The sequence below is a fragment of the Hipposideros armiger genome, unplaced genomic scaffold (genome assembly GCF_001890085.2).
Source record: "Hipposideros armiger isolate ML-2016 unplaced genomic scaffold, ASM189008v1 scaffold_132, whole genome shotgun sequence".
NCBI classification, from domain to species: domain Eukaryota; kingdom Metazoa; phylum Chordata; class Mammalia; order Chiroptera; family Hipposideridae; genus Hipposideros; species Hipposideros armiger.
In genome coordinates this window covers 1,735,975-1,746,668 of record NW_017731482.1, presented here as the reverse complement: position 1 = coordinate 1,746,668, position 10,694 = coordinate 1,735,975, and the positions used below count along the sequence as shown (strand labels likewise).

At 47.0% G+C, this 10,694-nt stretch overlaps 2 protein-coding genes across 2 annotated transcripts in view; both read left to right on the top strand.

Moving 5' to 3' along the window:
• The first annotated feature begins 5,276 nt into the window (after nt 1–5,276).
• On the top strand, nt 5,277–10,576 carry KCNE3 (potassium voltage-gated channel subfamily E regulatory subunit 3). The gene is made up of 2 exons (XM_019649380.1): nt 5,277–5,366; nt 8,345–10,576. Exon 2 carries the CDS (start codon nt 8,384–8,386, stop codon nt 8,675–8,677), a length of 294 nt encoding a protein of 97 aa, XP_019504925.1. The 5' UTR covers nt 5,277–5,366; nt 8,345–8,383; the 3' UTR covers nt 8,678–10,576.
• The window catches only part of PGM2L1 (phosphoglucomutase 2 like 1), a 109,686-nt gene continuing 104,307 nt past the window's right edge, over nt 5,316–10,694 (top strand). Inside the window, exon 1 of the mRNA XM_019649377.1 lies at nt 5,316–5,366. The gene's annotated coding sequence lies outside the window, so the exon portion shown is untranslated. The remainder of the gene's footprint in view (nt 5,367–10,694) is intronic.

The following is a 10,694-nucleotide window of genomic DNA, read 5'->3' as shown; positions in this document are numbered from 1 at the left end:
GGGTCGGGAAGGTTGGGCTGGCGCCGCGGGGGCGGGTAGAAATGAGAGATCTTCTCGCCACCCTCGAGACAGCCGACCCGAGGTGGGTGGCGGCTCAAGTACGAGGCTGATCTTTCCCCGGACCTAGCCGCGGAGATCCCACGGCCCCACGTGGGAGTTCGGAGCTGGGCTCCTGGCGCGCCCCGCCTGGAAACCGTGGGAGTTTGTGGAGGGCGGCACCAAAGCACCTTCCACATCCACAGATATGCGAACGAACACCTGTGGGTTCGCAGCGAGCGCACGCGCGGAAATGGCACTCGGGAACCCAGCACGGTCTTCTTGCTTGGTAGGAGCCGCTTGATTTGGAGAGTTGACTTGACCAATCGCTACTCCATCCTGCCCCTCTTCCTATATGCACCCCAGTATCGGGGAAAGCCTGGGGACACCCAAAGGCATATTCTGCTGAGAACAACATAGGTCTAGGCTGGGAGTCAGGAGACTTGGGGTCTAGTTTAGGGGTTGTAAACCTGTGCTAGTCGCCCCACCCCACCACCACCCCCCTTCTATGCCTTGTGCTTTCTTCTTTGGGGTCACCACCTGTAAAATAAGCCTCCGGGTCCTGTTGCACTTGCATCCTATGAGGGGAAAGTGATCTCGACCTGGGAGTCTCTTGTGTGAGGGCCCACAGAGAGTATTTCCTCCTACTCCTCACCAATTTGCATATGTGGAAACTGAGGCCCAGGGGGAGATGACTTGCCCAGGGTCACACCAAGGACCAGAAACAAGTAGAACCCAAGTCTCCTCACTCCTGGCCCAGGGCTCTCTCCACTTCACTTATAAAGGTGCGCTGTAAATGTGTAAGCTCCTCCTGGCATCCAGCTGATCTGTCTGTCTCTCCAAATCGGGGAGACCCATGCTGGAGCCATGGCAACGGCTTTCAGATTTTCTCGACTCCTTGAGATGCTAACCAACAACCTTCTTCATCCTCACTCACCTCACACTTCTCAAAACACATTTCTATCCCCAAACTGAATGAGTGGATGTTCAAAATACCTACTAAGAGGAAGGCAAGACAAGAAACCCTACCTTACTGATAGGGAAAATGCGGCCCAGAGTGGAGAAGCAACTTGACCAAGACACATAGCCAGACACCTTGGCAAAATAGGGGCAGGTCTCTTGATTCCCACTCTAGTGTGTTCTCTATCAACTAGAGGACTGGTACCCCTAAATGGAAAGAGACTACAGGGCTGATTAGAGAGGATGAAAATACAGGGCTGATCAGAGAGGAAGGAAGGAAGTGTGCTGTGAATCAAGAATAATAAGAAGAACTTCGGGCTGCTTCTGAAGGTAAGAGAACCAAGGGCGGGGACAGCGGACAGCGGGAAGGCTGTTCTTGGTAATATTGGGGTGCGTAGGTGGGTAAGGAAACAGAAAAGGAAGCAAGGTGGCCTGGCTGCCTAATAATTGCCTCTTGTTTATATAATAGTTTGCAATTCTAAAACACCTTCCCCTCTATTGTCTCCCCCAGTTCCCATGTGAGGTAATCAGGGGGTAATTATCCCCATCTCGTGATGAATTTCAGAGGAAATAAGTGTAGTGCTGAAGGTCACATAGCCAAGCATACAGCCAAGATTGGAACCATGAAAGGAACACTTTGAAGGCAAGATCACAGGCTGGGTGACTGGGAGTTGGACTGTGTGTATGTGTACGGGTGTGTGTGTGTGTGTGTGTGTGTGTGTGTGTGTGTGTGGCCACACCCTGGGTAGGTATACAGAGAAGAGGGTGGCAAGGCAACTGCCAGTGTTTTGGGGCCAAGAAAGTTTGCCCTTTGGATTAAATGAGGTTCAGGTGCAGGGAACACATGGACTTCCAAAGGAGGCATAGAATTCCTCCTCCCCTGGTTCACTTCCCCACCTGACGGAGATGGCTTCTTTTCTTTCCTCTCCTTGCCCAGACCAAATGGAATCTGTTTTGGCCTGCCCTTGGAGTTGTTTTTTTAAGTACTGTAAGCTGTTTTCTTGAATGTGTATGTGTGTGCTGTAGGGGGATGGTCTCATAAGAAGAGGCATTAATTCATTTATTCTTCAGTGCCTGCTATGTACTCTGACCCAGAGAATAAAGAAATGTATGAGGTACAGGTCCTTGCCCTCACGCCTCACAGCACACAGTTTAACAAATTATATAGATATACACACATAATTTCAGTACAGCATCGTGCTTAAAAAGGGTTTTACGTGAAGCACTTTGGGAACAGACAAGAGGGAGGGACTAACTGGCTAGAGAATGGGGGAGAGGGGTGTCTCAGGAGAGCATCTACAGAGCTGACACTGGAGCTGGGTCTTGAAGGATGAGTAGGAATTCACTGTGCAAATAAAAAGAGGAAGGGCATTGCTGCCTAAGAAAACAGCATGAGCAAAGGCAAGAGATGTGCAAGTACCAGGAATGTTTGGAGAACAGGGTGCAGGGCACTGAGGAAAGCTGTGCTGAGATGGGACTAGAGGCAGGGTCACATCCAAAGGAGCTTGAATGAGAATAAGAGGTTAGCCTGTCCTGCAGGCAACAGAGAGCTTGTAGTGGAAAGATCTGTGGACTGAATACCCCTCCTCGGCTGTGAGGACTGGAGCAAGTGATTTCATCTCCGCGGCTGGGGTGGCTCTATTTTTCCCGCTGGTTGAATGAGGGGGTTGCACCAATGACATGATTATTAAGATCTCTTCTAACTTAGATTCTATTCCTGTGTCTCCTTCTAGCTATATGTTAAGGTCCATTCCTGCAACTCCTCTCCTACCCACCAGCTCCCTAGTTCATGGTGGTGATAAGACCTCCAGAGGGACTAGTGGCAAAATTGTGCAGTCCCAGGAATTATCTTTGTATCCCCTACCTCCTTTATGTCTCTTTGTGCGTACCCACACACACACACACACACACACACACACACACACACACACACACACCCCCCGCCCCCGGCTCTCTACCACATTTCTAGGTACTGAAGACAATAATTTGAAAGAGTTAGCTGAAACAGAGCAATGGGGAAACCAAAAAACCAGTGGTGGAATTTCACTTTCCCCCAAAGAAAACTGAAAGAAAATCTCACTAAGATACCCAGTTCATCCTTCAGATCACAGCTTTAGACCTCCACCCCCACTTAGAGTCCAGGCAAATTCAAGTCAAGAACATTTAGGGAGAACCTGTTAATGTGCAGGGAATAGCACAGCAGAATGTGGAGGAAGAGAGCGCACCTGGCTTGTTTAGGGGATCAGGAATAGGTCTGGAGCAGAAAGGGCCATGGGAGAGGAAACTATAGAGGAAGGTGAACTCCTCCTTCAAAACTCACCACTCTCCCCTCTTACTGGTTCCTCAGTTAAGATTGGCGAGAATCTGTAGTGCAGGAAAAAGCAGCAGCCGTGGAGTTAAGAGATGATGGCCCAGGACACAGGAGGCTGTGCGTGGTGTGATATGAGCTCAGATGTCAGGGAATGTTGCCATTGGTAGTGGAAAGAGGACCCGAGCAGCACCCCCAAAGACCAGGGTTTTTGTCCAAGCTTTGCTGTTTACTAGCCTTGTCATTTTGGACAAGTCACTTTCCCTTCCTGGGTTTCAGTGTTCCCATCTACAAAATAGAGGGATGGGCCTAGAATCCAGATGCTAAATGATCTTTAAAATCCCTTTCCACTTGGTCAGTCACTGCTCACCTTCCTTCCTAACTCCTGCTTCGAGTTAAGGACTCTCTAGGGCAGGAGCCTGTCTCCCCCATCATTATGAACTTTATAATCAGTGACTATCTCGAAGAGGGACGCCAAGGAGCTCAGAAAGAGGAACAAAATTCCCAATGTTGCCCAACTGCCAAATCCCCGACTTGGGGCCCAGAGGCAGGTCATAGAGAACCAACCTGTCCTTTTATCAACTTTTTGCCTCCCCTGACCCAGCAGGATGCCCTTGTACCCAGTCCTCACTCCCACCCCACCCTAGCACCTAAAGATTAAGTAACTATGGCTTCTTTGCTCCTCCCACCAGAACCACAAGCATCCGGGTCTATTCATAGAGGTCCTAAAAGGCGGGTCTAAGGGATGAATGCTTTTGTGAACCTTTATTCCTCTCACTGAACCCTGCTTCAGAGCACACCCAGTCCCCCACTTTCTGCCCAGAGTCTGTCTCCTCCCCAGGATAGATCACCCTGGCAGGTGAGCAGTTAAGAGGGAAAATGAACAGGTCAACTGATTTGGTTCCATTTATCGACACTGGACTGTTAAGTGTAACTCAGTCCCAGGGCTCAGCAGCTTAACTTGTGAGGAAAAAGTGTGCAGCCATGTCTATATTGTGATTTGAAGGGCTCTAGAAAGCCCCCAAAATGCCTGTCCCACCATCCTGCCCAATCTCCCATAATCTCACAGTGTGGTTTTGTGATTTGTACTCTCATGGGAGGACAGAGCCACTGGGAACCTTAAAAGATTTCTCAGTAAAACCCCTTCAATTTACAGATAAGGATAGAAGCTGGGGCCCAGAAAAGGGAAGTCACATGCCCAAAGTCACACAAGTAGCAGCTGAACCAAGACAGCTCCTGGGGTTTCCATTTCCTTCACTGTAAAACGAGGGAGGTTAGACCGGATGGACTCTGCAGGCCCTGCCAACCTCTGCTCTACAAAAATAAAACCACCGCCACGTCTATGGAATGTCTAGTGCCAGGTGCTGTGTATTTTTCTTCTTTAATTTTCACAGTGAGCTAGGCTACAGACAGTGTTGATGCTGTGGCCATGCTTTTACCCAGTGTATCCAAATAGGCGATTGGGAACATCATTTGTTCCTATGTAAAATATCAACCCAATTGCCAACTGCCATTCTGCCGCTCGCATCATTCCCTTGGATCTCAGGCCCTGTCAGCCTTTCAGAGGCCCCTGCTAAGATACCAGTAGCCTTGAAAAAAAAGGGAATGTTTTAAGCGGCCACTTCCTGAGCAGGAGTCCACATGGTAAACTGAGTTTCCTCATGAAGTCATTCGACTGAGCCATTGTGGGCCTGGCGTCAGGAGACAGCAATCCAGATGTCCCTTGGCCACTGCACAGTTCCTGTAACTGTAACCCTAGGCTGCTACAGGAAGGGGAGAAGTGGAGGGGGTCAGACCCACAGCAAGGCTATTGCACAACCCTTGGGGCCGGGCCTTGGTGATCCACCCTGATTTTGAAGTTTGTTTCGGTGTGTCTTGTTCCTTCCTTGTCTGCCCCCTCTCCTGCTTTCCTGCTCTGGGCCTTCCAGCTCCCCGAGTCAATACTGAGACCCCAGATGTGTCCAGAGATACCCTGAAGAGGCTGAGGGGCTGAGGAGCCTTAGGACGCCCATTGGGAGATTCCTGAAGCCGACTCAGAGCCAGAGAATTTGCCTGCAATTTGGTGAGTCTTCCAGACTGTGGTTGCCCTATGTCTGCCCTGTCAGTTAAAACCCTCCTGTGAAAAAGAAAAACTGGTAACAGTGACTGCCCTGGGAAAGAGCCCTGGGCCACTAGGACCAGGGAGACTGCATCTTCATTGTATGTGTATTTACTTCTCAAAAATGAAAAATAGATTTTCATTTTAAAGAAAAAAAATCATGTTTTGCATTAAAATATATTTTTAAAATCTTCTTCAACATAATAAAAGTATATGCTCCAGCAAGCCTAGAGGGAGGCATAATGGGATGTTAATCTTTTTTTTTAAATTGTGGTTAAAAAAATCTCACATAACATTGATCATGTTAACAGTTTTTAAGTGGGCAGCTCAGTAGTGTTAACTCTATTCACACTGTTGTGCAATAGTTTTCTAGAACTTTTTCATCTTACAAAACTGAAACTCTATATCCACTGAGCAGCAAATCCTGATGTTAATCTTTTTTGATAGATAAGGATACTAAAGCCCAAACAGGGTGAGAAACTTATTTCCCTCAAAATGGGCTCCTCCAGGAGTTTACACCATCTGTCTGTTGTCTACCTGTAAAACTGCCTGATGCCCCTTCCCCCTCCACCCTTGCATTAACCACTCCCTCCCCCAAATGCCTCTTACATCTGACATCTGTCTCTGCCCCCACCTTGTCATCCCCTTGGCCCCAGCTCAGGATTCAACGTCTTCCACCTGAACCATTTCAAGACCCTTGTCACTGGGCTCTCTGCCTTAATTCTTGCCCACAATTCAGTCCACATAGCAGCCAGAGTGTCCTTTCCAAGTGCAGATCTGGTCCTCATACCCCTTTTTTGAATACTGTCCCCTGGCTCTTCCCAACTACAGGATGAAGTTGCAACTCTGCAGGCTGGTACTCAAGGCCTGGTTCAGGACAGTCTCTCCATCCCACAGCCTGTCTTACCCTTCCTCACGTCTTACACTCCAGCCTCTTTTGGCTACTTCCCATTCTTCTAAACATGTTGTGTGCTTTCTTGTTGTTATGCCTGTGTTCATCTGTTTCTTTTCCTTGCCTTTTCTACCTCCTAAAAACTCTTCAAGGTCTGACTGAAATGCCACCATCATTGTGAACATTCTCTGAGCCCTGATCAAAATTCATCCGTTCTTCCTTGAAGCCCCTGGCTTGCCCCCTGCATTATAGAAGAGCTGGTGATGTGACCCCAAGTACAGGGACTGGGTCTGAACCTGCCCAAGAGTGGGCCTCCATAAATGATGACTGGCTGAAATGATTGGTTGAGCCATTAATTTCATTATGCTGCTCCTGCTTTCCATTGGCCTGTACAAGGGAAGAAGAAGGCACCGATTTCTTGTTTGACAAGTGGGGTAGTAGATGAGAACCTATGCCTCCTGGATCTCAACTCAGTGAGTCCTTGTTCTCTCTTCCATCCAGACAAGGTAGCCCAAGTGCTAGATAACAGGAGACCCCAAAGGCCTTGCATGAAATTTGGGCCAGTCTTGGGTGATTACTGTATTATTTAGATTCTTTCCTCCAACCTTTGCATTCATAGAGTTTATCCATGAATATTTCTCATGGTCACAACTAACTCATCTTTTCTGGGAAAGAGATCTTGTGGTTAATAGTCAAGTGTGTTAACTTTGGTTGGTTGACAGCTCTACCTAGATAGAGGAGGGCTTTGGAACCAGTCAGTGAACTCTGAGTGCTTGAACTATGGAGAAATCCCTAAAACGGCCATTGAGAGAAGAAGAATTCCCAGCCAATCTCAAGAAAGTCCACTAGACTTGGGGAAGAGACACAGCCCTGCTGACTAGGAGCATGTGGTCTGCTGATACCCTTATCAAAACAAGAGGACAGCCACACAGTGCCTTATATATAAGGGACAAAGGGAAGGCTGTGATGATAAAGCTTGTGGAGTATGGTTAAGGGGTGGGGAGCATTCAATGAAGGATTCCTGAAGGAAGAGAGTGTGGAGCCTTGTTTAAAGGAAATGACATGGGGTTGTTGTTTTTTTTAAAAGACTAGCATGCAAGGCTGTCTTTGGATGTTTTTCTATATTACAGACTAAGGCTCTCTGAGAAGAAGGAAAAGGAACATTTATTATCACCTATTATATGCCAAGTACACAGCAACTTTGTGTCAGAAGGCAAGTTAGTTGAGGTGCTGTGCCTTCTTCCCTTGGGGCAGGTAAAACTCCAGACCAGACTTAGCGCTCTTCTCCCCTTTCCCCCAGGCCCAGCCCTGTTCTCTTCTCCAGTGCCTGCAGTGGTTATCAGCCTCACCCTGCTTCCCCAGCCACCGCCTTTCCAACAGTATTTCCTCCAAATAGCTAGGAATACCCAGAGTATTTGGGACATAGGATGCTTGAGAAGTCAAATGACCCAGCCTCTGGCTCCAGGAAGAGTGAAATCTGAGCCATCCCCAAACATCTAAATGGTGTCTACGGAGTATAAAAAAGAACTAAGCTGAAGGGGAGCTCTGAGGAATGTCACCTAATAATGCCACACAGCCCTGCCAAGAGCTGGCATGGAAGTTGAGGAGCTGGTCATCAAAGAGTAGGGCTCTCTCATGGCTCTATCTCTAATGTTCTCTGGGATTATGGTCAAGCTACTTCTTCTCTCTGGGCCTCAGTTTCCCTGTGTGCAAAATAGAAGGCATTAGATTAAATCACTAAGGTCCTCTAGCATAAAGCTCAGTAACTTACAGACTCCAAAGAAAGGACAGATCAGTATGGATTTATTGGGCCAAGGAAGGCTTTACTCCACAAGTACTGACTGAGCATCTATTGAGTGCTGTCATGGTGTTCATATATAGAAGTGAGTAAAGCAGACATAGTCCCTACTTTCACTGAGCTTGAAGTCTAGTGGAGAAGACAGATAAGTAAACCGTGATGTTGGGATTTTAACTGGGGTGCGAAGGAGTAAGGAGGTCATTCAGGCTGTAAGTAACAGAAGCCACTGTCTCTCTTTTCTGTCACCACCAGAGCATCCTCCAATTCTTCCCCACCTCAATCCCTGTTGCTATGGAAACCACCAATGGAACCAAGGCCTGGTATGAGAGCCTGCACGCTGTGCTGAAGGCTCTAAATGCTACTCTTCACAGCAACTTGCTCTGCTGGCCAGACAACCTGACAGTGGAGAGGCAGACCAGCCTACCTGGTCGTGATGACAACTCCTACATGTATATTCTCTTTGTCATGTTCCTATTTGCTGTCACTGTGGGTAGCCTCATCCTGGGATACACCCGCTCCCGCAAAGTGGACAAGCGCAGCGACCCCTACCACGTGTACATCAAGAACCGTGTGTCTATGATCTGATGTTAGGGGGCCTGGGATGGCTGACGATCAAGACTTGAGGGTTGTCTTCTGGGGCCTCCAGCACTCAGCCATGGGTCACATCAGGTCTGTGACCCTCTCTATAAGGTCAACAAGAAACAGTGCTAAGGGATGTCATCATTGGGCTGGGAGGAGACGGGCAGGCCTGAGCCTTGTGGATAAGGACTTTTTCCCAGCCAAAATAGATTTTATAGATAATGGGAGCCCCATGAACAAATATATAGAAGTAGCAAAAGATAATAACCAATGACTGATCCAGTGGCTTGAGTCCAGTGGGTTGGGGGTTAGGGGCTGGAGGAAGGAGAAAAGGAAGTTATAGCAGAAGGAAATGAAACAGGAAGATGCACTGAGGACGTTTTTTTTTTTTATATGTTATCTTCAATGACCATGAGAAGCAGCGATGATTATCCCATACCACAGGAAATCTGAGTAATATTACTTATTTATATTTGTTCACATTTTATGTTTTTCAACCCACTTAACATTTATGATTTTTACCCCACTGTAAGGGAAGCGGGGCAGGTACCATTCTGTCCATTTGGGTCAGCATGGTGCCACTAGAACCCAGGAACTCTGGTCTCCTTGCCCAGTGCTTTTCAAAACTGTGCCACACAGGGGTGGATCCAGGCCTGGACAATATACAATTCTGGGAGCCCTCTTTAAGAAAAAGAATTTTAAAAATCTTACTTCTACAAATATTACAAACACATATTGTCATATTAATACATTGCTAGGGACCCTCCTAAGACTTTAAGAAGCCGTGCAAATGCAGGGCCCTGAATGATAAGCCTGCTTAGCTCCAGGGTTCATGTGCCTCTCCAGCCAGGTCACAGTTGTCACAGTGCCCTTCCCAGCCATATCTCCAGTCATGGGGACTTCACTACCTCTAGCTCAGCCTGTTCCATTTTGATTGAGTTCTGTGAGAAATTTTCTAATACCAAGTTGAAATCTGCTTCTTGAAGATTATTACCACACCTAGAAGATTATCATATGAAAAGAAGTAGAGTGTGCAACGCAGGCATCTGGTTCAGTGAAAAGAGAATCCGCCATGATTCTACCGCAAATGAGTATGATACTGACGAGTCACTTCTCTCGGATCCTTCCCTCTTCAGCACAGTGAAATGGACTCTCTAAGACCCCGACCAGTCCTGACATTCTAGGCTTCATGTATATCAGGTTGAACCATATCAAACTGCTGTGTTTGTGGGTCAAAAACAGCTGAGTATCAGTAGTTTCATATGGTTCAATCTAATACGTGCAATGTGGCAGGTGAATACTTTACAAACTACAAATCCCAGGTTGGAACCTCTCACTGTTCTGTTTGATTTCTGTTTAAGGAATCTCCATGGTGTCACCAGGAAACCCTATTGAGACATACATATTCATGTATAGCAAAAATTCTAAAAGAATATTTCTATAGCAGTTATCTTTGAGGAGAAGGACTATGGGTAATGTTCCCTTTCTACTTTAAAATGTTATGTAATATTTGATTTATTTGCCCATAAGTATGTTACTTGTATAATAAGGGGTGTGTGTGGGGGGAGCTACTTCCACTTTGAAAAAATAAATGCCTATGTGTTTCTTGAATGGAGGATCACAGAACACATTTGCTCCCACGAGCAATTAGTTATGTTGAATCCCTAAGCCCTGTGTGTGCTCCAGCCTTTCCTTATGTCTTCTTGAGGGAGAAAGTAGAGACCTGCTTAAGAAGATGTGAAGTATGGGATGACAACAGACTCACAAGTCTATAGTTGGATGGGCCTTTAGAGACCACTCAGCCCAAACTCCCAAATAAAATATGGATTGCAATCAAGTGTAAGAATGAATGTCAGGGGATGGATGCTAGAAGAGTTTTGTTTGTTTGTTTTTTAAAGATTTTTATTGGGGAATTGGGGGATGGGAACAGCACTGGGGAATTGGGGGAAGGGGAACAGACAAGTTGCTGTTGTTTTTTAATTCAGTCTACTTGTGGAGAACGTTGCTTCACTGGCCCAAGTTG